Source organism: Rattus norvegicus, chromosome 13, assembly GCF_036323735.1.
Source record: "Rattus norvegicus strain BN/NHsdMcwi chromosome 13, GRCr8, whole genome shotgun sequence".
Lineage (NCBI taxonomy): Eukaryota > Metazoa > Chordata > Mammalia > Rodentia > Muridae > Rattus > Rattus norvegicus.
In genome coordinates this window covers 64966838-64994030 of record NC_086031.1, presented here as the reverse complement: position 1 = coordinate 64994030, position 27193 = coordinate 64966838, and the positions used below count along the sequence as shown (strand labels likewise).

At 38.4% G+C, this 27193-nt stretch overlaps 2 protein-coding genes across 11 annotated transcripts in view; one reads left to right on the top strand and one right to left on the bottom strand.

Moving 5' to 3' along the window:
* Tpr (translocated promoter region, nuclear basket protein) overlaps positions 1 to 19612 on the bottom strand; it is a 63186-nt gene extending 43574 nt beyond the window's left edge. Inside the window, exons 1-13 of one of the 2 annotated variants that reach the window (NM_001107185.1) lie at positions 19454 to 19612; positions 18824 to 19120; positions 17408 to 17512; positions 14519 to 14592; positions 10467 to 10563; positions 9104 to 9207; positions 8773 to 8937; positions 6271 to 6363; positions 5401 to 5481; positions 5239 to 5326; positions 3918 to 4058; positions 3473 to 3564; positions 2537 to 2734 (exon numbers count right to left, since the gene is read on the bottom strand). In NM_001107185.1, the coding sequence (NP_001100655.2) occupies positions 2537 to 2734; positions 3473 to 3564; positions 3918 to 4058; positions 5239 to 5326; positions 5401 to 5481; positions 6271 to 6363; positions 8773 to 8937; positions 9104 to 9207; positions 10467 to 10563; positions 14519 to 14592; positions 17408 to 17512; positions 18824 to 19120; positions 19454 to 19475 (1557 nt within the window). In that variant the 5' untranslated portion in view covers positions 19476 to 19612. The remainder of the gene's footprint in view (positions 1 to 2536; positions 2735 to 3472; positions 3565 to 3917; positions 4059 to 5238; positions 5327 to 5400; positions 5482 to 6270; positions 6364 to 8772; positions 8938 to 9103; positions 9208 to 10466; positions 10564 to 14518; positions 14593 to 17407; positions 17513 to 18823; positions 19121 to 19453) is intronic. The other variant, XM_017598809.3, reaches the window with a different exon arrangement.
* A 23-nt stretch (positions 19613 to 19635) lies between these two features.
* Odr4 (odr-4 GPCR localization factor homolog) overlaps positions 19636 to 27193 on the top strand; it is a 48823-nt gene continuing 41265 nt past the window's right edge. For 4 of the 9 annotated variants that reach the window (XR_005492531.2, XM_039091351.2, XM_039091346.2 and 1 more), the window contains exons 1-4: positions 19728 to 19860; positions 21829 to 21949; positions 24060 to 24194; positions 26218 to 26313. Coding sequence is in view for 8 of the 9 variants with exons in the window: in XM_039091351.2 (XP_038947279.1) it covers positions 21851 to 21949; positions 24060 to 24194; positions 26218 to 26313 (330 nt within the window). In the remaining variant the exon portion in view is untranslated. Of the gene's footprint in view, positions 19861 to 21828; positions 21950 to 22240; positions 22452 to 24059; positions 24195 to 26217; positions 26314 to 27193 lie in introns of those variants that run through there. The other 5 variants (XM_063272321.1, XM_063272322.1, NM_001427702.1 and 2 more) reach the window with 4 other exon arrangements.

Sequence of the window (27193 nt, the reverse complement as noted above, 5' to 3'; positions counted from 1 at the left end):
CTTTAAAATATAAATGCAAGGGAAAGCTCAGTGTCACCAAGGATATATATAACAATAGAACTTTATAAAATGACAATTAAGCATCTTCTGCCCTTAACAAGTTGTCTAGTACAACTTTGCAAATAAGTATTCAAATTCACATTTCATTACCAAATGACCCCAGAATCAACAGCAGTAATCATGGTTAGACTAAACACTTCTGATGTCAAAATGAAATATGCTGGGGAAGACACACAAGACTTGAGGAAAAGTATGCAGTAATTTGCAAAGAAGCAGCAACCAAAACAGTAGGAAGGCTCTGCAGTTTCCTACTGCAGCATCAGTAGTTGGAGGGGAAGTTTTGAGAGCCTTCCATTCACACAAGGTCAGATGGATTAAAGGGAAATCTGTGCTCAAGTTCCAATTTATGCATATTTAGGTTCAGTTATTTTCACATAATTTTAAATGTATCCTGGTAGTTCATACACCTTTAAGAAGCTATGCATAAGTGCAAGAGGAAAAATGTGAAATAGAAATACAGAAATAGTCAAAAAAGACAGTACTCATAAACCTACTAAGTACAAAACAAGGTGAATTAAGATGCAAAGTATATGCACTTGGGTTGCAATGAGAACCCTACAAATAAGAGCTGAAGATTTACATTAGAAAACACATGATTCATATTATGGATAGAAAATGCCAGTTATTAAAAAATACAGAAATGACCGTTAAGCCTGTCTGTATGATAGTGAGGAATGAACTGTTTTGTAAGGCAAAAGCTGCTATTCCAATTGATAAGTCTATCTGTCATTTAACTACCCACATGCACTTCGCATATCAAGAAGATCAATGAGCAAATACTCAGCTATCAAAAACAGTGATTTCATGAAATCCACAGGCAAATGGATGGAACTAGAAAATATCATCCTGAGTAAGGTAACCAAATCACAGAAAAACACACATGGTATGCACTCACTGATAAATGGATATTAGTTCAAAACTTGAATAACCCCAAATACTATCCATAGACCACATGAAGCTCAAGAAGGACGACCAGAGTGCAGATGCTTCAGTCCTCTTAAAAGGGGGAACAAAAATATTCATAGGAGGGGATATGGAGATAAAGTTTGGAGCAGAGACAGAAGGAATGGCTATTCAGAGCCTTCTCCACCTGGGTATACAGCCCATATATATACACCCACCAAAACTAGATAGTATCTATGAAGCCAAGAAGTACATGCTGACAGGAGCCTGGTATAGCTGCCTCCTGAGAGGCTCAGCCAGAGCATGACAAATACAGAGGCGAATGCTAGCAGCAAACCATTGAACTGAGAACAGGGTCCTAGTTGGAGGAATTAGAGAAAGGATTGAAGGGGCTGAATGGGGCTTGCAACCCCATAAGAACAATGCCAACCAACTAGAGCTCCTAGGAACTAAACCATTACCCAAAGACTACACATGGACAGACCCTGGGCTCCAACTGCATAGGTAGCAGAGGATGGCCTTGTTGGGTACCAATGGGAGGAGAAGCCCTTGGTCCTGCCAAGTCCCCACCCCAGTCCCCAGTGTAGGGGAATGTTAGGGCAGGGAGATGGGAAAGGGGACTGGTTGGGGAGTGGGGGGAACACCCTTATAAAAGAAGGGGAAGGGAGATGGGATGGGGGCTTATGGATGGGAAACGGGGAAAGGGAATAACATTTGAAATGTAAATAACCCCCCCGCCCCAAAATACCAATGCAATATCCTATTAACAGAGAAACTTAAAGATCTAATTGGTCCCAAGAGACCTCTCTGAAAATAGAAATACAAGGTTAATTTGTCAGACTTCCAACAGTCCCTTAGGGCAAAATGAGTAGTTACTTTGATGCAAAACACTTTATTAGCTACTTCTGAATGTCAGTGGCTTCTAAATTATAACCGAAGATTTAATTTGAATTAAGGATACAATTTACTCATATTCTCCAAGAAAAAAACAAATCAATTAAGTATAGAAGATATAAATTTATCTACATTTCCTCAATAAAGTTCTCTTAAATCTTCAACAGTTCTTTGTAAAAAGCTACACTGTAAAGGTAAAGTAGAGAGCATAAACTCTTTTCTATCATTAAGTAAAATATACCCTCCAGTAGCAAAAGTGTATTTACGAACTTGCAACTTTTAACATGGCAAAGGAGCTGTTATAAAATAATACATAGTAAGGCAGGCTAAAGTTTGAACTGATATAAATATCTGTGACCTAATATCAAACTATGATTATTTCTAGTCAGGCTTATCAAAACCCTCTGAAAAAAAAAATGGTTATGCTAAATTAGCCAATGTTCTAATGCATCATTAGAACATTTGAAGAGTAGTCCAAGGTGGTCTCTGTCTCTATTGCCTCAACATATATAAAAGCCTCTCATAATTTTTCTGAGTCAAAGTAAAAATTTGTCATGGTGGGGGTGTAGTGTAAAGCCTTAAGCTTTTCTAGTGCAAAGACTGTTATGAAAAAAGTACCCAGTACACAATGCTTCATTAGTAGCTGTGCCTAAAGCTGGAGTTCAGAAATGGAACCAACCTTCATGGCTTGCTCAAGCTTTGCAGACAGACTGGCCACAGCTTTCTGCGCACGCTCATACTCTTCACGCTGGCGTTTCAAAATCGGTGCTTTGGCTTCCACTTCTTTTACTATCTCATCCAGATACTTATTAATCCTTTTATTTTCTAGTTTTTCCAACAGCAACTGATCCTGAGTTTCCACATAAGCATTATATAGCTGGAAACAGAAAAGGTGGTCATTTCACTAAGTGGAAGTGTAACACCAGGAGTATGTAGCCTATGGGGGCTCATAATGAACATCCCTTACCTCTTACATAAAAGGAAGTATTTGTTATTTGCCACATATAACTACAAACCAAATGGTTACAAAGTTCACTTCTTGTTTAGACTTAATTTTAATTATGTGTATGTGTTCGTGTGTTGGGGGGGCATGACTACGTTATATGAGGTAATGAGGAGGCCAGAAGGTGACAGATGCCCTGGAGCTGGGGAAGGCTGTTGTGAACTGCTGGATGTAGGTACTGGGAGCTGCACTGAGGACCTCCAAAGAATAGTAGGTACTTTTAACCACTGAAGCACCCCTTTGGCTCGGCACCCCCTCCTTCATTTTTAAAACGTGTGTGTGTGTGTGTGTGTGTGTGTGTGTGTGTGTGTGTGTGTGTGTGTATGAAAAGATGCCTCTCTGAGTGCAGGTGCATGCCCCTGTGTATATGTGGAGGTCAGATGACAACTTGTGTGAGCTGCTTCTCTCAGCCCAGGTTGTGAGGACAGAAATAAGTGTGTGAGAACGACAGTTTACTCATGGAAGTAACTCACTGGCCGAAGAAAACCTCTTTAAAAATCACCTGCTAATTATCAGGGAATTGGATAAACTGGGGAGGGGGCAGGTAAGTTTCAGAGACCCCTGAGCACTTCTGTAATAATGAAGCATGATCTGCCATCATGATCTACTCACCTCAGTTAGTTTCATGCCGGGCTTTACAATTTTAGCGACGGCTGCTGCGGTAGGAGACATGGCTGCAAGCTCTTCTTCAGATAATATAGCTCCTGTGCAAACACAGTATTTTTTTCCTTTTTGCAAAATTGTAAAACTGAAAACCACTAATGAATTTTTAAAGTAAAGGAATAGTAACATTAAATGTATTTTTTACTTACTATATTTCAAATGTTACACAAATATGGTAACCACACAACAATTACAAATAACTGTTCTAGGAATTAACATTGTGATCAAATGGCATTTCTATCTGATGATGCTGTAAAGACATAGTGTTCTATTTTTCAAATAATTAACCTTTCTATATTGCAGCATACAACAGAAATGCTGTCAGTTTAATTGAAACTACCATACAGATATGTTCTAGCAGCTCTGGGAACCAAAAAGTGTCTCTTAGCCACACCTTTACGTTTTGTAGCGGAAAGCAGGTCATTTGCATTCTCTAATTCCTTTTCCAATTTTCCTATTTTCTCAAGCATTTCTTTTTCCATTTGGTCTTTAGATTCTTCCACTTGTAGAAGATGATCTTGTATTGTTTTGTTGGCTAAACATTTTAAAAAACAGAATATTGAAAACCATCATTAAAACACTGCAGTTTATTAACTAAAACACAGTAAGAATCTTTCCTTCTGGAGACAACATTAAATTCTCGAGGCTACCCTTGCTGATTCTTATCCACTCAAAGCCTGGCTCTACTTGTTGGCCTTGAAATGTTTCAGTCTGATGAGTCTAGTCGAGTTTCTTTTTAATATTTCTCACCAACAAAACAAGAGAGTATGAACAGCAGAGAAGGGCCATGATGTACATATTTGGAATCAATTTTGGCCTTTAGTTTAAGACAGAAACAATGAATAGAAAAGATGAACATTAAGATAAAGATCACAGACACGGTTGGCCTCCATTTCCCTGCATTCCATCTCTTGGATGCAGCTGTGGCTTGACAATAATCAGAAAAAAAAGTTGTATCTGTACTGAAAATGCATTTTCTCACCGGGCTGAAAACAATAAAGCAGGCACTAACTCGCACTGCAACCAGTCCTGTGGGTAACCTCAAGCTGAGGTGAGAAAGACAGGCTGGGGTGGGCAGGCCATAAGCAAGTCCATTCCACTTTAAATAAGAGAACTGAGGATCTTTAAGTATTCTTGATGGGTCCTGGTACCAATTCTTGAGATGCAAGTTTATCTACATATGCTTAAAATGATATTTTCCTTAAGCCCTCTTCAGTTTTTGGCACAATTTAACTGCAAAACTGCAGTTTTTGCTAGTTTGAAATTTCAACAAGGAATCTTTGCTGAATCGAGCCTACAACCTACCTGAAGCCTAAAGCTTGTGAAGCTCCAGGCCTGTGACTTGGAATATCTGAGGTTTGTCATTTGATGAAGGTCAGTATCTAAGATTACATATGGATTTCTATTTAACACAACCTATCTACTATGGGATGACTGACTGAACACACGCACGCACAGTCAGACAGTCTAAAAGAGTGGCCAAAATGTCTACGATGAAGAAGGAAATCAAAGTACCACATTAGCATCTACGTTTTCAATATATTACTTGATTAAAAATATAATTCCAATCTTCTTAGCCTAGACTTTCTTCTACGTGAAATTTTGTCCCAGTTAAAGCCAATCCTTATTTTAGATTAAATCAGCTACACAAATTTAAGAAATGTACAACAACAACAACAACAACACAAACCACCTTCTCACACTCCCAGTCTCACCTTCTCCAGCTTCTTTGAGCAGTTTGTGCAGCTCATCCACTGCCCGAGTTAGTTCATTACTCTTCGCCTCTGAGTCGTCAGCAGCGCTCTGAAAGGTAGTCATAGTCACCAACAGTCAAGAATCCAACACCAGGGTACTAATGGGCATGCTGGAGGGTTTACCTTGTATAGGTTAGAGAGCTTTATGTGAGCATTTAACTCATTGTGGAATTTCTCTTCCATACTGGCCTGCTGTTCTTTGGCCTAAAAACAAAGCAAAGTCCCAATTTTATATGCAGATACTAGCAAGTACAGCTCAAAGATTTAAGGTGTTTATGAACTATCAACACGGAAAGTTCCATTTGTAGAGACTACAAATGAAACTGATTTCTGACAGTACATTACTCTGAGAATCAAATAGTACTTTCCAAGCAAAATAAAATTAAAATGAACTTGCACTGGTTCTGTACCTAGTACTTAGTCTAAAACATGTAACTGCTATTTATGACTCTATCAGCCTAGAAAATATCTGGAGCCATTCTGGTTATGTTATGGGTGTTGGAGAAAGATGAGAATGTTCTCATGTGGTCTTCAACAGGTATGGTAGTACAGGCTTATAATCCTATCATTAACTAACTGAGAAGGATTATGAATGTGAAGCCAGTTTGAGGGCTATAGAAGTCTATTCTAGAAAACAAAGTAAGATATTATCTAAAAATAACAAACCCTACAAATATCTGACAATATTTTGTCAAATAACACAAATATACATGCTTTCATAATTTTGTAAATAAAACTTATTTTAGGGATTGGCACATAGCTTCACTGGTAGAATCCTGACTAGTGTGCTGACCAGTATAAAAACCAGTGTGATAGGAGTACACCTCTAATCCCAGAACTCTGTAGGTGGAAATAGGTTTAAGAGTTCAAGGCTATCCTTGGCTACACTGCAAGCCTTAAGGCCAGCCCAGGGAGATCAGACTAAACCAAACCACCACCACCACCACAACAAAATCAAAACAACAAAAATATTTTTAAGTGGTCACCATATACCTCTTTCAATTTTGTCAACAAATCCTCTACATGTTTCTGAAGATGCTCATTTGATGTTTTCAAGCCATTCATCTGTTCTTCCAGTCTCAAAACCTATAAACAAATGGGGAAAGTCATGACAACTGAGATGTGATTTGATATGAAGTTTATACTGTCAAAAGTAAAATATATCCCCCCCCAAAAAAAATTTACGATACATAGGTATGACTAATAAAATGTAGTTATTATTAATAAAAGACCATATTCCTCTGTCATCAGCATGCAATGTGGTGAAATCCCTTTAGCATACATCCAGCTTCCACGATGGTCCTGCTGTCCACTGTGTCTACCAAGTATGCAGTTTAAAAGTCCAGTGCAAGCTGAAGTCTGCCTACAACAATGTCTGAAAGAACGAGAGGAGCCAGAAAATGCCCTTGACTGCATCACTGTGCCCATTACCACCGGAGGACAGTGCTCTAGCTCCATACGGGCAACACCACCGACAGTGCTTGCTCCTCAGCAGCGGGAGGGAGACCACCTCTAGTTCAGAGCCGACATACTTTTGATGAAAGCCACTGAAAAGATTGTCGTAAGAGTCTAAGGTTCAGATAACATTAAGATCAGATACTGTATTTGGTGAAAGAAGGCAAACAGAATCCATCACCTCATGATGGCAGCCAGTCCTTACACAGTGTCTGACCTGGACACAGTCTTGAAAATCATCTCAGAGAAGACTCCTGAACCTTGTTGGAGGCCCACACCAAGTTCCTTACCACCTACACTGCGGAAAAATCGCAGGGTTTCTCTTTAGAGAGTTGTTCCAGACGTCTGGAGTGTTTGTCCACTATATAACCTCAAAGTAAACCTCGCAATCTTCCCCAGAAGAAGTAACATTTTGGGCCCCGGAAATGATGCAACAAGAATTCTCTGCCATAAAACCTTTGTTCTTCCTCTTTTCCATAGGCCCTATCTCTGTCCATGCATGACAAGATTTTATAATTGACACTGTCTTCAGCCAGCGTAGGTGAACACTGTATATGCTATGTCAAATACAAATCCTTGTATGGTCTTAGAGATAACTTTGGTTTACCACATGACAGATATTCCAAATGATTATCCACTCGTGTTCAAATTACATTCTTGGACCTTTGGACAGGTTTCTATTCAGGCTTTTAGATTCACTCATAAATTCCTTGTTTAAATTTCAAACTAGCAAAAACTGTAGACAACAGTTCAGTTAAAATATGTCCAAAATTGAAGAAAACTCAAGTGAAAGATAATTTTAAACATGAACAGATAAACTTTTAACTATAACTCTGTCATTAGCGTAAAAGCATACAATCACTTAATATTAGAGTACAGGGCTGATACTAAATAGGCTTCCATATCAATCATCCTGTAGTGAATAAGGATTCCACAGAGATTTACCTGGTTTGGGCCCTTAGGATGTATTTTTATCGAAGAAGGAATTACCAATAATCAATCCTATCCAGGCAACTCGATGATGAGAAAATAAAGTTACTGTTGTTGATAAATTTTAATGGTACTAGTGTTGTTGCAGTCACAAATCTGACATTGTTATAGTTTTCCAGCAGGTGCACATGCTTTTAAATGGCTCCACTGTAGAACACTTCCCTTGCCACAATTATAAATTAAGTTACAATCAGAACTGTGCTGAACATTAACTGTTGTAACTAACTCTACTCCTAGTCAACATCCTTTTAGGTAAGATGCATCCTGTGGACTCTGATCTACACAGCGAGAAGAGTGTTTAACTGTAGCTCCTGACAGATACCCCAGGGTAAACATAGGTGGTACTGTAAAAACTACAAGGCCTAGTGTAAGAAATCAACAAATGGGTTAAAACATGGACACTCTTCTTACAGGTCAACCTTACATGATGCTCATTTCTTTATTTGACTTTAAATCGCCTTGTCATGAAACATATTTTAGTCTTTTGGAATTACCACAGTAACCCATGTATTACATTCTCTTAATGTTTGCAAGCAACCATTCACTACACCAAATATCTTACTTCCATAAGACTAACAAGAAGAAAACAGACCATTCAGCTGAACTTATATCACCATGGTAACAAATAGAGGAGCAAAGGCTCTGGGTTTACTGTCACCCCAAATTGACAAGACTGACCAAAAAAGGAAATTAAATAAACAGGAGTTCTTTAGCCTGATGCTGTCTTTGTACTTTAAATTTCCATTGTCATACAATGTAAATTAACAATGTACTGTAAGTCGGAATAGAGAAAATCAACTGATGGAACAATGTGTTTGAACATAATTCAACAAAAAGGGGCTACTTCTTAAGCGTATCTTTGGAAAGAAAGGTTTGTCATTAGAGTGGGTGGTATAAAATGTCATTATGAAATCCTCTAAACATTCCCCTAGGTTAAAGTTGAGCTTTGCTGTCACAGGTAACACAAGTTTTGTAACTGAGGAGTGTGACCGTCACTTACTGATGTACGAAGGTCAGCTCTAACATAAGCGAGGTAATTTCACTACTCACCTCTTCCTTTTTGTTTTCAAGAGTACACTTAAGTTCCAGAATTTCATTTCCCTTTTCTCTTCCTAGAGCCAATAGCTCATCAGTTTTGGTTTTCAACTCTGTGTTTAGCCATGAATTTTGATTGTGTAGCAATTCCTTTTCTTGTTCTAAGCGTTTTTCTCGGTACTAAAAAGAAAAATTTAAAGCAATATTTAACTATTTTAAATAAATGTAGCTCAGGGACACATAATCTTTATTTCAGAGCAGAAATTAGCTTATTCATTAGGATAACAGAAAATACAGTAACAAATAGATCCTAGGCATGAATTTATTGGGCATCAGTATTACTTGCCTTCACAGTGACATCAGAAGCTTGAAGTTCATCCAGCTTTAACTGAAGTTCACCCTTCGTTGTATTGCTTTCTTTAAGTTTTTCGTTTAGACGTTTAACATCCTCTAGAAAGGAGGAGAGTGAGCATTTGAAAATAGTGATTAGTTAACACTTGTAGAAACAAAGTAATAAAATATATTAGAAATACAAACCTTTAACACAAAGTAAGTGCTTTTCAACTCCTCATTTTAGCTTGTTTCTGTCATAATTACAAACTAAATTTCTATTTAAAACCTTTTTATTTTATTATAACCATTTAAGTTAAAAGGTAACAAGAAATATAAAAATTGCCTATTAAAAAGTACACATTCTTCAATAACCATGTTTTTATGAAACTAATTCATTTAATCCTAATTACCACCAACTAGTTAATCAACACAATCGGCAAACACTCGAAAGTCACTCTGTTCTAAAAATCAAGTGTCAAGCTGAGTATTACTACACAACATAAACATGTGAACGTTTTTCCTAACAGAAATTGAATTAAAAAAAAAAGCCCAAAGGCAAGTATCAGTAACTTTAAAAAACTCATTTTTGACAAATATATCAAACATCGTACGGTGATACATTTTATTTTCCTATCTCCTAAATTCAGTATTTTTTCTGTTTAAAAAAATTCTTAGACCATTTTATGCCCGTCTCATGAACTCTAGTAAGTAGTTTTTGTCCAGTGCTCCCCCCATCTCCTTCCTTTTTCTGCTACTAGCCTTCTTCATAGCAAGTCTAGGTCTATACTCTGACCTCTGCCAACCTTCTCATGGCTTTGTTTCATGGTCCACCGAGTTTAATTATAGTTGCTCCCACTCATGAACTCACTGTAACACGAACATGTGCTACCTGGGCCACACTTGCAACATGGGCTACACTGGGCCTGCCAATCTCATCATGGAAGGGTGTGGGCCCATGAGGCTCACCCCTCCCTGAAGTACTGGCAGTTAATGGTTGCTGAAGGAGACTGTGTTTTTTTTTTTTGTTTGTTTTTGTTTTTAAATTTTCAGTGTACAGTCAGGTAAGTTGTCCATTCTCTAGTTTGCTTTATTCTTTAATTTATTTATTTATTTTCAAGACAGGGTTTCTCTATGTAGTCCAAGCTGCCCTAACTCAGATATGTTGTCACTGAATCCTGAGTGCTTTGACTGAACAGCAGGTGACATGACTCCTGGCCAGCATCTTGATAATGGCTAGACATTATGTACATGGGAAGAACAACAGTATTTTTAAACTGAACGTCCACACTGAAGAGACAGAAATATAACATCAGAAGTAACTCCTAGCACCAACAATAATAAAGAATGCAATTGAAAGCACGAATATTTTTTCATACCTGTTAAATATTCAACTTCCTGAGATAACCTCTCATTGGTTCTGATTAAATCTCTTTTTTCAGCTTCTAACTCTTCCTTTGCTCTTGTAAACTGGCTCTGTCATATCAAGAAACAGCAAGTTCAAGAACAGAAGTTAAACAACCAGTACAGGTACTTGAATCATCAACTCAACTAACATTAGCAGTTACTTAAAATGCTTTCTTTCCATATAACTTAGGTATCAACGAATTAAAAAATACTCTAACACCTCTATTTCTGAGTTTTAAATTCATTTTCCTAGGCTTATGAATGCATGTCACTCATTACACCAAAGTGTCCTAATTATTTATATACCCTTTATGTTTACATATGTAATAAATAATTTGCATGTCTTCAAAAATCAATTGTGGGAACTATTATGCATTTGTACTTGGGTTCAAATTACTTCTTGAGAGGTAGGTTCCTTACGAGGCTTTTAGTTATAAGCAACAGCTCCAATCACTTAACAACAACTGAGCACTTAGATCGGGCAGGGTCGAACATGCCAACACATGGATGTGAAACATAATTACCTTACTATTGCTTTACCCGCCTTTTCCTGTTACTACAAACATTCGTTACTTATGCAACATACTTCCTTGGCATGTAACATATTTTTATGTAGAGAATGTTAAACTTCAAATGCCAAGTTTTACATTTTCTGTTATAAGCTGAGAAACATTTATGTTCCTACTAATCATTTATACATCTTTCCTTTGCTTCCATCTCTAACATTTTATAAAGATTTATTTACTTAGAAAGAGACTCTAACTTGAAAAGATTAAGACCACTCTCAAAACAAGGGCCAGAACCGTGGCTCAGGGAACAAAGGCCCCGCTGCTAATTCTTGATTGGTCTCTATCCATTGAGGTAATGCTTCAACTGAACCTAGAGCTCATCAAGACAGAGTCCATGTTGTTTCTATCATCTAGTTCAGGGATCACTTAGTCCTTCCTGCCCTGAAATTACAAAACGGCAGCTATCCCCAGCAAGCACTTGTGGGGCTTCTCAAGCCTGATGCATGTGACTTAAGTGCTGAGCCATCTCCAGAGCCCCACTCTAAATCCTTAAAATGTGTTCACACTTAGAAACCTTTTAAATGAAACTTTATATATAAAGTGTATAACACATACAGATAAAACCATACCAAATGATCATTACAGTTAAGTGAATGAATCTCATTTGTTTTATCAGAGTAGCTAAAAAAATCTATTTCACCAAGACATAACATACTACAATTTTATTAGCTAGAACCCTCACATACATTCAATTATAAGACTTTTTCATTCTACTTATTCATTCTTTCAACCTACATTCTCTTCACCTTGCCAATCAGCTTTATCTCCGTCTCCGTGTAGCTGACTAATTTCTTTGAGGACTCTAGATAAGCCACGTCATTTTTCTGTGTATGGCTTATTCACATGTTTTCTATATTTGCCCATTTTGTGGGCACATAACATATTTTTTAAAAGACCAAATCTTATACTGTGTGTACACATAGATTTTCTTTATCCATTTGTCTGTGACTAACTACATGTTGTTTCCAAACTTTTGGCTTCTTTAACCACGCAGCAATGAAAATGGACGAGTAAGCCTCCCTTTACAATGTAGATTCCTCTGACTAGTGTACCCAGAAGGACTGCTGGGCTACAGGGTAGTTCTATTTAGTTTGTGAACCTCCAGACTGTTTTTCACATTGGTTGTATCAAGCTCCACATACATCAGCAACATACAATCAACAGTAAAGAGAACTGTCCCCTGCCATCCTATCTTTGATAGTGACCATGAGTTACTACCAAACTGTGTGCTCATGTGTTTTTTTACTTCTTTTATAATTCACAAATAAGACCTCTTTTATATACCTGATCATTTCTGTCTTCTTTGAAAATAAGTCAAGTCTTTCGTCCATTTTCAAAGAAAATTACTTGTTTCTACTACTACTTCTTTATAACACTTGGATATTAGGCCTCATCTGATAAGTGGTTTATAGCTATTCCCCTGCCTCCTCTTCCCGGTAGCTACTGCTCTGCTTTCCTTTGTAGCACACAAGGTCTTCCGTTTGCTATGGTCATAATTATTTTTGTTCTTATGGCTTAAACACTTGGTGTGATTCTCAGAGACATTGTCAAATTCAAGGGTTGACAGTTTTGCCCCTGTTGTCTTCCACGTTTATAGTTCCAAGAAAATAAATAAATATACAAACAAACAAATGAATAGATTAAAAAATAAAGCCAAACCGACCACCACCAAACCAATTTTCTGTTGATGGTACTCTATATTCATTCTGTTGTATTTTGTGTTTCTAAGCAACACTATTTATTCAATAGAACAATAATTTCCATATTTTGTTCTCTAGAGTCCTTGTAAAACATTGACAGGGATCATATATTTACTAATTCTCAGCCCTAACTCTGTTGGTCCATGTTCCACTTTTATGTCAACCTAAGACCAAATTATTGGGATAATATGCTGTGTATTATAAACCTGAAATCAAGAAGTCTCATACATTCAACTTTGTTATTTCTCAACACTGCTTTGCCTACTCAGGGTTATTGTTTGGTTCTATGTAAACTTTAGAATTATTCCTTCCTCTTCATTAAAGAATGCTACTGGAATCTGGCTCGAGCCTGAAATACCAGACCCCAGGAGGCTCTGACAGGATTATGGATAGAGTGCCAGGCCAGCTCTGAGCAGGAGTCACTGTTCCTCCACACTGTGAGGGTCTTTCTTCATCTGTGTCTTCCTCACTTTATTTCAGCAACCTCTTACAGTTATTACAAGTCTCCACCTTCTTTAAACTTGCTTCTAAATACACCTAAAAATGTTTTCACAAATGGAATTTTTACTTATTTTCAATAGAAATCTGCTGTTTCAAAGGCCATCTAAGGACCTTAGTTTGGGTTCTAGTCTGTGGCATTATTGCTAAGTGATAGTAACCTCATAAGGTTTTGAGGTCACTCAGGGTGTGCCTTTGAAAGAAAAAGTGGGACACCAGACCCCCTGCTACCTGTTCTTTGCATCCTATTCTGAGGTGAAGTTTCCTTCACCAAGTTCTCTCTACCACGGTGTGTGGCTTGTCATTGGTCCAAAACGATACAGCAAACTGATCTTGGACAGAAATCTATAAACTGTCAATGAAAATAAACCTCTATGTTAATACAGTTAAATAAGTCTGTTCTGTGTGGTGTTTTATTACAGTGTCTAACAGAAACCTGGCCTACAAGGCAGTTAAACACATAATTGTCTAACTCTTACCAGTTTTGTTTTGTTAAATTTTATCTATTTATTTTATCTAAATTTTATCCAGTTTCTTCTGGATTATAGACTTCACTCTTGCTGTTTCATCAAACTTAGATGTGTATCAGGACCATGCATTAAAGCCTATATTAATTTGGAAACCTTCCTCACCCAAGAACATGCCATTACTCTTCTATTTAACTAAGTATTCTGAAAACTAACGTTTTCTTAATACTGAGGCAAACAAAACAAAACCCAAACAACAAACTAAAAATTTTAAAGGGCTTAAAGCACTATATATTTCTTGCAATTTAATTTACCAAAATATTTTGGGTATATTATGATTCTATACAGAATCTGAAAGCATGCTTTTCTTACACAGTTTTGAAAACCAAATCTGAGTCTCAAATCAAATGTAATTTTAAAAGTATAGTTCAATATGGTTAAAGAAAGACTGGGTGTCACTCCTCTATTAAAAGAGCATAGTAGCAATCCTTATTATCTCATTTAATCTGTTACTCTTCTCATGGCTCTAGAGAAATAGTCACAATGTAAAGTGATCCAACTCCCAAGTGTATCAAAATACCATGAAAGCTGGGCTATAGTTGCTATTCAATAGATAATACATAAAAAACCAACTGAGAGAAACTGAATGTATGCACATATTTCTAAATATTTGTTGACAGCTTCTAGTAGAATGTTTCATCTTCCATTGGCTGGTATCAAATACATAAAAGCAGAACAGAAAACAAGCATCAGAATTTCAATCAGCTTTATTTACTGGACATATTTTTACCTGAATGCCTAGATTGCGGTCTTGAGCAGTTTCAAGTTCTTTGTTTTTCTCAGTTAATACTTTTACTTGGTTATCTAGACAAAAGAGATGTAATGAACACAGATACGTTAACTTAAAATTTTTATTTTTACCCATCTAGCCCCATCACACATTTTTAAAATGATGAATTAGAGTCCATAATGATCTATGATCATATTTCAAATTTGCAAATACATTCTGATCTTACTACATTTTATACTAAAAGTTTTAGGTATGCTATAATCACATGTAAATATTTTATTCCCAATTTGAAGTAAAATTAGGAATGTCAATTTTTAAATTCCATTTTCTAGGAAAATTTGTATAAAATAGAGGAAGCAGGTCAGAACTAATAAACATAATGTAATTTGAACTACATAAAATGCATTTATTATATACTATAATAAACACCTGTAGTTCCATTTCTTTAATCATTAAGAATCATGCCTTTCACATAGAAAAAATGCTTGTGCTTTGTGTTATACTCACGATACATTTATCTTCCCGTATACAACTCTAATCATTATAATAATAGTTATATAAAAAATACACGTTTGAAAATTTCTTTCATGAAAGCACCCAAATAAAGCCAGGCATAGTAGTTCACACTTATAATTCCAGCACTTGGAAAACAGGGTAGCTATAAGGATAGCTACAGCCTAGTCTATAAAGTTGAGTTTGGCCTCCTCAAGTCAACCTAGTAAGATCTTGCTTTAAAGAGGAAACAAGCAAACCCTACATTATGTACAGGCAATTTTAAAAGATTTATTTTTATTTATGTGCACACACGCGTGCCTGTGTCAAATAGATGCCATGTGTGCATGAGCAGCCAAGGGAATCATACAGTTTAAATGCCGGGGAGCTAGAATTTTAGAAGGGTGTGGGCTTGTCAGTTATGTGATCTAAGAGCTGGGAACCGAACTTGGGTCCTTTAGAGCAGCAAGTGCTCTTAATCACTTGAGCCAACTCCCTAGTTCCTATGCACAGGTAATTTAACAAGATTTTAAAAACTGTACCATTATAAAAGGGAAAAACCTGTTACTCTAGATTTTCTATTTTGTTTTATTTACTATTTTCTGAAATCGTGTACACAAACACACACACTTCAAATACAATTGTCCACCCTAAGAAAGAACCTATTTCTGTCTACATTCATCCCTACCTTCACTTAGACCTCATAAAAGAAGTAATCAGAGCCATTCTAATACTCTTCAGCACCATTTTTGGGCAAGCCTTATTATGCTGTGATGAAGAAAAGTAATGTACAGGCTGCGAACCACAGATGTGTGTGTGTGTGGATGTGTAATATACAGATCTTTTTAAATGTTAGTGCATCAAAAGTAGTTGAAGGGATTATAAACCAAACAGCTAGAGAAAAGTTGAAGTTTATTTAATTCCTTGATTATGAGTTTCTTGTGTTCTTTTGATGAAATCAAATCAAATAAAAATTAAGCTATGTTTAAAAGCCTTTCTTTCCCTTAAGTTTTCTTCTGTCATAAGCAAAGTAGAGAAGGTAGCATCCTCCTATGAAAGTCACAGACTTTACCTAAACTCTCAGGAGTCAGGCTACATAGGAGAAATATGCTGGAGTCAGGCTTTATAGGAGAAATATGCTGGACTCACAGTTATAAAAAATTTTAACAAGATATAATGAAATTAGTAGGTTTTAAATTTAATATGAAAACAAATCACTATTTAAATCTTTAAGTACACATTTTAGCTATCGAGATCACTATCAAAAGTATCTTTGATGTGTAAAGCTATGTGAACACATGTGTTTCTAACAACTTTTATCCTTTTTAAAAAAGCCTAGCCATCTACATATGGCACGGGTGGCAAGAACCCGTTTATTATCAGTCAGAATTAGAAGCCAGGTCTTCAGACTTCGACAGCCCATGTCCTTACCACGCCTTACTGAGTGAAGACCAAACGATAGGGACAGAAACTACCTCCCCTCCTATGCTGTAAGTAGATGCTTACAGAGAGAGAACGAAGTGTGACTCTGAGGGAGAGAGAGGGCATTAGAAGGCACAGGGCTAGTGAGGGAAAGCTTAGGTTCTCTCAGGGAGAGCCGTGTGTTGTTCTAAGTTCCTGTGAAGAAGTGGTGAGCAGGAAGTGTGGGCCCGAGGTCTGTTGATACCATCAAATTAAGACTAAAACCACTATGTTTCCGTGGTTTGGGTTGAGGAAGGTGTTTGGAGGTCCCAAGGACATTTAGGATGAGGAAATTATACAATTTAAGAGATGTGACAACGGTTAGTGTTTTTATTAACAAAAATCTCAATTGTTCCATTTTACCAATGAAGACTTGGGAGTCAGATGCTGGGGTGAAAGTCTGTAAGTTCACAGAAGCGGAGAAAGTCCCAGAACAAATGCCCCTCTCTTACCATATCTCAAAAAAACCTGCTTCAAACCAAATGTTCCTCCCTTCTACTTCCTGCATGACTCTCTCTGTCCTGACTCCCTCTTACTCTCTGTTTTTTTTCTTAATAATCCTATGTTTACTTCCAGTCAACTGGTTGCTTGCTCTTCCTCTTGACCAATGGTTGACTTTATTTACTCCTGTTTACAATATTCAAGCAGAAAGCTTCTTACACTAAAAGTGTGTGCCATGGATGAGCCACACCACAAGTAAAAACAGGTTTTCCAGTAAACAACACAACCTTGGAGTCCACACCGTGATCAGTCTGCCTCTGGACCTGAGGCAGGGGAGCTAAGTGTTTCTTACCTTGTTTGTATCCCTGTGTAGGGCCTGTTTCTAGGAGGGGCGGGCTCCCTGCCTATGTGATTTTCACAACAGTGTAACTGGGCATCCAAGAACAGCTAACTGGGTATCCATTAACAGTTATAAAGATAGAATTAAATACTTACTTAGCTTCTCAAGCTCCAGCCTCAAGTTCTGACACTCCCGGGTTTCATTAACAAGCCTCTCCTGACTCTGGGATAGTCTCTTCTCTATCTCAAAGTATTGTTGCTCTACAAAAGACAAGTCCAACTTGAGAATAACAGCACACACACCTGCCCTTGAAAGCAATATTAATACCACTGTTTATTTCTTCTAATACTGACTGCAAAACTGAAGATACAATATTGGAAAATCTAATCTCAATAAACAGATTAAACACCAAAAAGGACTTTCCCATTATTCTCAACTGGCATATAACAAAAGACAACATTGCCTAAAAGGGGATTCATAAACTAATTTCATTTAGGCAAGCAGCAATGTTGTATCTTGGGATTTTCTCCAGACTTCAGGAGATAAACATTTAAATATAAGTTATTTAACAAATAAAAAAATATTTAGTCAAAATGCATTGTTTTAAAAGGTTAAATGTAAAAATATTTTAAATGATACCTTCTTAAATTTCTGTAAAAATAAACCTGCAGACTTCCCACAAAAAGTAACTGCATTTGCTACTTCATCCAGTACAGAGACATATAAATCATTAAGTATTGACTGTATGTAAGTTAATAAACAGAATACAGTATATTATACAAAATTCTAAGAGTCACAAAATAACTGGATATTTTTACTTTGCTTGATAACTACACATTATTGAAGAAAAGAATTAAATCAGGTGGAAATTTCTAATCAACCTACCAAAATACAGACCCCATTCTCTCAACTAATGATAAACCAAAACATGTAACAAAAATTCTGTTACTTAAATTACTATTTTCTTTCTTCCAAGGATATTCAAGCTACCAAGTGCATAACTTTCATATACAAAAGCAACTACAAGAACTTACAAGCATATCTTTTTATTATATATTTTCTATCAAGTCTCAACGCTCTGAGAGAAACATATCAATTCATCTTTAAGACCATCTACAAGGTGCTATACACGCTAAGAACAAGGCATCAAAGAGTCGAAATGGGTAAAGACTTATAAATCCAGGTAAGTAAAAACTAGGGAGAATTACTGTCATTTAAAGTACAACAAAACGGAATTAGATTAGGGTTGCATAGTCCTAAAAACCTGGTGCAAACTGGCTTACATTGTCCAGTTTCTGTCCGTGGGCCCACGTTACGAGTTCCCACATAAGACGGCGCTAAGTAAAAGGAAAACGAGATGATCGAAGGTGGATTTAGATTTGGGAGGATCCCTCCCCTCTCCCCCATTTAAAAAAAAAAAAGTCACTCAGCGAGGAGAAAAGCGAAGGCCTACACTGCTTATGGAGCCTGAGAAGATGCTACCTGTACACCTCACAGGGGAGAGTGCAAGCGTGCAAAGTGGAAGGTCGAGCCACAGCTCCAAAGGAGAGCACGGAGAGCTTCTTACTTACCACTCTCCACCTTAAATTTCTCGTGCCGCCCCTTCAGGCAGTCGATTTCGGACTGCTGTTCAGCCAGGAACTTCTCAAGTTTGTTCTGGGTCGACTTAGGCAGCTTGTTCAGCTCCGGGCGCTCCAGCACTTGCTGCAACACCGCCGCCATGTCGGCCGGGGTCGTGGCAGCAGCGGCTGAAGGAGAAGCGAAGGAGCAAGGAGATGCGCGGAGCCCAGACGCCTGAGCCGCCCCGTCCGCCGCCTCGCTCGCAGTCTCCCGCGCGCCTGCCCGCCGGAGACTCCCGCGACGGGACCCTGGGAAATATAGTCCCGCGTTAAACGCAGCAAGGGCCGCGCCACCGCGCCCTCTATGCGCACGCAGCCGCCGGAAGCTATGCACGCTGGGAATGCGAGTTCACAGTAGCCTCTGCCCCAGTTTGTCTTTTTTTTTTTGGGGTTCACCAGTTTCAAGACCCAAAGGCTCTTGGGAAATGTAGTGTATTTCTCACCCGCTGCCCGCCTCCATTCCACTTCCTCCTTTCTCCCCGCCCCCGGCTCCCCTCCTATGGCTGTGAGAAGTGTCCGCGCGGTGGCGCTAATTAGTACTCAGCAACCCTCGTCCATCCCCGAGGAGCAAGACGACCTTACCGTCAAAACCCCGGGAAGTCATGGGTACTCCTCTGGCCACTTCTAGAAACCGAGCCACTAGAGGGCACGGATCACGGCAGGGCGTCCCGAAAGGCTCTGGGCTACCGCCACGATCCCAAGGGTGCCCCGAAAGGGGCGGGGTGCAGGCCTCACTCTCTTTGGTAGAAGAGCTGCGGAGATGGGTGCGGGACGGCTCGCGTCATCAGTCTGCGCCCGTTGGTGCTGAGACCCTGGTTTGGAGTAGGAAGTGTGTCTACTGTCGCTTTCTGATGAGATCATTGGCCGTGGCAGTGGGACCTGAGTGGCACCTGGCCTTTGAAGGTAGCTACTTGTACCCTAACTCGAGTTCTTTTGCTGACAGAAGGTTCGAGGGACTTATTTGCCACATGTGCACATTCTGAGAACAAGTGAGTCGGCCAAGGAATGTGTGTGCACTACTCGGGCACCAACAGCTTCCTTTTCAGGGGGAGAAAAGAAAGGTTATAGGGAACATATGGACAGTCACTCTGCGCACACTGAAGCCCTGTTCTGAGGAGATTAGCCTATGTCAAATCTCGTACCTACATGCTTTTGTGGCTGTGAAATACTGAATGATTTAGTGCGAATTAAAGTAGTCTGGTTAATATTTTAAACAGAAAGAAATCAAGATTTTTGTTATTTATGTAGTAAGATGACATTGCAGACAAATGTCTGATGACGTTTTTAATTGGAAAACATTTTTTGACAGTTTTATTGGGACACTTTGTCATTTTGCCACAGTAACAGAACTATGTTTCCAGATCACGACTCACGAAGTATCAGTTCGTACTTTGTTTCATGGCTGGTTACTTTTCTGGAAGAACTTGTTGATTCTTGATTGAAAATAAGGATAGGGGTTGGGGATTTAGCTCAGTGGTAGAGCGCTTGCCTAGCAAACGCAAGGCCCTGGGTTCGGCCCCCAGCTCCGAAAAAAAGAAAAAAGAAAAAAAAGAAAAAAGAAAATAAGGATAGCACATTCCTGTGACCTCAGCTGCCAGGATTAAGATGTGGGAGGTAGTAGTCAGGCTCTGTCTTAATGAAAGGGGTGGGAGGGATTAAGTTAGTAGGGATATTATATTAGTTTCCATTCACAAGCTGAAGAGAACAGGAGCTGCTCTTTGCAACGATTTAATTGAAGGACTGAGTATTTGTTGCCAGCCTGAGCAAAACAGATGGAGAGAACGTAAATCCCACCTTTCTCACAGTAGTATAGTCATTTGGAGGAGTTATTTGGCATTTCCTTTTGAATTCTTTATGTATAAAACGGAGGTGACAATAATAGTGTTTACCTTGCGGGGATTAGTATTTATCAGTGCGTGTGAAGTACTTAGAATGCCCCATGTAGAACAGAAGCTATATAGATAACTGTCATTGCATGACTGCTTACCTAAGTGGCTGTTATTATGAGTTGTCTCATGGCAGCAATCACACTACTCACATTCGTGCCTTCCCACCTTGCACAATTTGTAGCAAATAGTGATTTTACAGTAGATACTGGGTCAGCAAGTTTGAGTCTTTCTCATTTTAATGATCTCATCAGAAATTCAGCTTCCATATTTTAGAAATGAGAATATTGAAGTTCACCAATAAATTGTCCTAGAGAATGCAGATAAGGAGTAGGTCTAAGATAGGAAATGAAATGTATTGATTAACGGTTTCATTATTTCCTTATCTCCAGAGTGAGAAATAACTTTGCTTTCTCGTGGCTAATTGGTAATTATGACATTCGTTATTGTTGTTTTGTTTTCTTTCTGTGTCTTTTGAGGCAGGGTTACACTATTTAGAATCAGATTGTCTCGGAACTCACTATATAGCTTTGGCTAGCTTCCAACTCAAGGCATCAAGTCTGCTTCAGTCTCTGGGGTGCTGGAATTCCTTGCTTACACCACCATATCTGTCTGGGACTCTTGTTCCTTCATTCCTTTCTTTTCTAAAAGGATTTTTAGATTTATTATTTGGTGTGTATATCTGTGTGAGTGTGCTACATGTGTACAGACTTGAGAAGTGGGAGCCAGATTTCCCAGAACTGCAACTAAAGGCATGTGTGCACCACCGGACTTGGATGCTGGGAACTGCACTCAAGGTCTGTGGAAAAGCAGCAAGCACTCCTAACCGTTAAGCCCCCAGGGAGTTGTTTCTTACAGCACTGTACTAAGAATTCCGAAGCTGCATTTCAGTTGTACAAAAAAGAATGCCCTATTTAGTAAATGATCACTGCAAGACATAGGACAGTCTTGGAATTGGGCCACTGTTTTTCTTTTTTTGTTCTAGCCTGTCCACCAATGCTAAAGCATCAAAAATCGCTCCCCCCACACAAAAAAAAAAAAAAGAATGCTAAGTAATTTCTTGTAATTTAGGCTGTTGAATCGGCTGTCAATAATGGGAAGAACCTACATTGTAGAAGAGACTGTTGGCCAGTATCTTTCAAGCATCAACCTCCAGGGAAAACCTTTTGTCTCTGGTCTTTTGATAGGACAGGTATGTATATGTCTGCTACTCTGCAGATTGATAAAAATAAAATTACTCATTAGTTTAAGTTAAATATACCATTTACCATTCAAAGTTGTTATGTGGAAGAAACATAATCTTAAGAAGTTAACCTAAAGTGGATCTTTGAGTTAACATTGGAAAGAGTAGGAAACCTGGCCGAAGCTTGAATAAATGTGATCATTCTTTTTCCTTTGGTACTTTGAAAAGGTCACAATTTAAGTCTTCGCTGACCAGATGACTCATATTTTGCTTTCTTTGTGTTTTGGACTGGATACACAGCTCAGCTGGTACTTGCCCAACATACATAAATAACGCCCTAAGTTTCATCCCTGTGTTACTGGTGGTTGTTGGAGTGGTCAAAGTCATTTTCAGCTCTTTCCAAGTTCTTGGCCTCTTAGTAAATAATTGAAAATAAGGACTCACGTCTGCAAATGGGGCAAGATAACTTTGTAAGGAGCCAAGCAGATGTGCTGCAGGCCACATGAGGGAGGTAAGTGACCAAATTATGTTTGTGGCTTAGTTTTATGGGGTTTAAGAGATGGGCATTCTGACCTCTCAGAATGTAGGTTGAGTGGTTGTTCATTTTGGTTGCTAGGTTAGATAAAGTCTGATATTCATTTTTTCCCAATGTACATGCCCTTCCCCCTAATCCACCTGATTAATTCTGTTTAATGCATAGGTATAAGTTTTTTTTTTCCTGAAATGCTCACTTGATGGACAGTATCTCTAACTGCACATGCACTTAAAACCGTCTTAAGCTCAATGGACATTTCTGTTCTTACCAGAAATGTTGGGGATACACTTCAATAGAAACCGACTAATGCGATTCTTACCAAGGACAAGGGAATCTATATTGTTCCATAGAGATGGAAGAAATAAGTAGCTTGATACAAATAGGTGTCCCGTCCTGCAGGACAGTCAACTAGGGTCCAGAGGGTAGCTGGAAGAGAATGGGGGACAAGAGACACGAAGGACGCCAAGACAAGAGTCTGATCAAGGCGACAAGTTTAATGCTTGCAGGCTCTGGTTATATACAGTAGCAAGGCAGGGGGAGGAGGATGTCTTCAGGAGGCCGGGAGACCTTCATGTACTAGCCAGTAGACTTCCATGGGTCTGTAGGAAATTGGCTTTCAGCAACAGATCACAAGCCCTGATTCCGTAGGGGTCTGTAGGAAGCGGCTCTTTTGCAAAGGTTATGAGCCCTAGGTCAGTATGAAGTTAGCTCCCAACAAAAGGTCAGGAGTCTCCACTCAGCAAACCTGTTGGACCACCAGATTTGGGTCAGCGCTTCTGACAAGCCTTGTTACTGAGCACTACTGACCACCAGATTGGTGTCGGCACTTAACTAGGACATTGGGTTTTTCCACTGAGCGTGTCCTTTAGGTGAACTTTCATATGTTCTATTTCTGTCCTAATTAACTCAATGTTAGGGTTGCAGGCAAGTCTGCTCCCCACAGATAGGTGCCTGAGAGTGTGAGGCCTAGGAGAGAACCTGTACATGGTTCCTGCAGGTTAAGGGGCTAGGCTACAAAGTGATTATGAAAGGGGACAGGTTTGCAATGGCCCAATGGCCCTATTTCAATAGGGTCCCAGGCTAAGCTATCTTCCATGCTTGCCTGCCTCACTCAGCACCTCTTAAACCAGGCATTTTGGGCCATAGCTCACACTGACTTTGAACTTAAAAGCTGTGAACCACCCTAACTAGCTTCATACTGTCTTTATTTTTTCATTTTTGGCATTCTTTCTCTTTCAGCCTGGGCTATGTAAAACCCAGTTCAAAAATCAAAGACTGCTACTGGGGCCTCTGCATGCTAGGTGATCATTGTACCCACTGAGCTGCACCCCTATTCTAGAGTCATTTCTAAAGACCACTCTGTTATTTATATTGAGGATATCCAAGTAAACGGTTGCTATTACATACATTAAAGGTGAACAGCATACATACGAGAGACAATGTTGCAAGGCTATTCACTAAAATCACTAATAGGATGAGTATTAACAATTTAAATTGCTGTAAATACTATTTAGTTTTTGCATGACATATGTAATTCTTTCATCAGATATAACTGTAATGAGCTTTTACAATTTATTTTTAAAGTGTTCATCACAAAAGGATTATGTGATTCTTGCCACTAGAACACCACCCAAAGAGGAACAAAATGACAACCTCAAACATCCGAAATCTAAGTTGGATAATTTGGATGAAGAATGGGCCACAGAACATGCTAACCAGGTAATATTATCTCATTATAAACAAAAGAAAAAATGTTTCCTGGGTCACAAGACTAGAATGTTAAGAATTTTTTTTTCCTTAAATGCATGCCAGCGGTTGTACTTAAAACAGTTTTACAGAAGGCTCTGAACATGAATGGTTCTTAGTAGGACTTTGTTAATTGAAGACGTCAGAGAATACATTCAGTACGTCGAGAGCAGTACTATGTGAGTAAGTAACATAATACTAGGAAAAGAGCAAGCAGTTGGGGCAGTTTGGTAGTTGAAACAGAGAGCATGTAGGACAATGTAATTAAATACAAGGCTGATTTATGGGTGACTTTGGAATGTAATCCTAAGAAGTACACTTGGTAGACAAAAGCCCAGGGGCAGGGCAGGGTCATGGTTTTTAGGGCTGTAGCCTTCAAAAAGTACATGTATGTGGCCACCAGTAAATCTGTCAAGCTCCATTGTATGACCCCACAGCTGTGAGTATATGGGCAGTACAAAAGGATTCACTGGGTTATTTAAAAGAAAAAATCTATCTATATATATATATATATATATACATATATAGATTTTTTCATATATATATATATATATATATATATATATATATATATATATATGAAAGAAGAGATTGTCTTAGGGTATTATTGCTGTGATGAAACACTATGACCAAGGCAACTCTTATAAAGGAAAGCCTTTAATTGGGGTTGGCTTACATTTCAGAAGTTTATCCCATTATCATCACGGTGGAAATCATGGTAGGTGTGGTGCTGAAGAAGAAGCTGAAAGTTCTACCTCTGGATCTTCAAGAGTTTGTGTGTCACACTGGGCAGAGCTTGAGCAAGAGACCTCAAAGCCTACCCCCTCGGTGACACACTTCCTCCAAGAAAGCCATACCTACTTCAACAAGACCACACTTCCTAATAGTGCCACTCCCCATGCATAAGCCAACGATTCAAACACATGAGTCTATGGGGGCCGTGCTTTAACCACTGAGGCCCCCCACCTTCCTTATGATATCTGATATATTCTGTATAATTTATATGCAAATACATGAAGAGTGACTATACATGAATATATAATACTACATGTAATTGATATTTTTGTCTCTAGAAAGTTAACTTTGTATTGATTTTTTTTACAGCTATATTGTTCCCCATGATAAATATGAGAATTTTGTTATACCTGTCAATCTGATTAAATAGAATTTATGAGCTGACGTAGTGCTGATATAGTAGATATTATCTAATTTTCTAAGGTTTAACTTTGTGATCGTTCGCTTATACCACAAGTCTATGAAAGCTAGTGAAAGTACTCATTACTGAATGTGACTGGCAGAGAAAAATGTGGAGTTTTAAAACTAGCTACAATTATGTGAAAGGAAAAAATAGAGGACAGATTAGTATATGCATATCAAAGATTGTATGACTCTGCAGGGCAGTCCTGTGGAAGTTCATTGATCAAAGTACCAGGGAAGACATCTCCTTCACGTTGACTTTAGTTACCTCACGGAACTCAGATGTGAGAGTGTAAAAGAAGTCAATTTAGGCTGAGGAACGGCCTAGAATTAGGAAGCCTAAGGCCTAAGTGGAGAGGAGGGATTACTTTTGAAGGATGCTTGAATGTTTCAGGGAAAGTAGATTAGCAGTGTCTCTGAACATCACACTGGCCAGATTCTGGGAAGATTAAAATCTCAGTCTAAAATATTTATTTTGCAGAGAGTTGGAAGCCCATTGAAAAAATCTCAGAAGCTAACTTTGCAGATCTTGGGAGAAAGGAGTCTCTATATTGATGCACCTAAGCAAGTTATCAAATTGTTTCATTTGTAAAGTGATTTAAGCTGTAGAGTTGAGGGTGCTCAGGGAAGGGTTATGCATATAGTATACTCCAGTTTTTCAACCACCTCTGCATGAATTCTGTATGTATAATTGGTCCTGCATAGGTATTTGCTGATTTAAAGTTTACTGTATCAAATAGAAAAGACTGGCATGTTTATGATAGCTAATACTGTCTTAATACTGTCTTTTAATCTTCAGGTGTCCAGAATGCTCCCTGGAGGACTTGTGGTTCTTGGAGTATTTATTATCACAACTTTAGAACTAGCAGATGATTTTCAAAATGCCATGCGCAGAGTGAGTACAGTGTAGCAAAAGCACTTAATGACATCAAAGTTCCATATTTTACTTAATTATATGCATATGTATTGACCTTAAGCCTATGTATATAGGTGTTCCATAATTCTTTATGCTAGAATTATGCTTAAATAGCTTGTTTTGTCCACTTGCTTGTAGATCTTGTGTGTAATCTAAATATTTTTTAGTCAAAGCTATACATTTTTAAATAATTTTTAAGGTTTATATATATTATACATGTACATATGGCGAGGGGAAGGTCATGCACCCACCATGGTGATCTTGTGGAGGTCCGAGGATGACAACTTTTCAGATTCAATGCTCTCCCATCTTTTCATGGATCTCAGGGATTGAACTCAGGGTGTCTGGCTTCCATGGCAAATGCCTGCTGAGCCATCCTACTGGCCCTTCAAACAGTCTTTCAAAGATGATATCATAACATTATATAATGAGTCAGAATGGTTTTACCGTTTTTCTTGTGCAATAACTTTTTTTTGTAGACCTTCCACTGACTAGGAAGTAATTGCAGTAATATGAAGTTGTGCTAGTCACATCTTTTTAAGTTCTGTTATTAATATATAAATAACAATCACACACTTCATTCTTACTCCTGGGCAGGGTACATATCCTGAATCGCTTATATTATTTTGTTTTGCCACTATATAAGAAAATCAGGTAGTGTAATCCAGGAGTTAAAAATCCCAAGCTGTTTTCTCTTAAACTTAAACTTAAAGCAGTCTTCAGAAAGCGCTCACCTCTTTATATACTCAAGAGCCACACATGCTTTCCTTGTGAGCAAGAGGGACCTTATACCATTCTGAGGCACAAAACTGGCTGAGGGTAAATTTGAAAACCATGCAACTACAACCGCAGGTGCTGT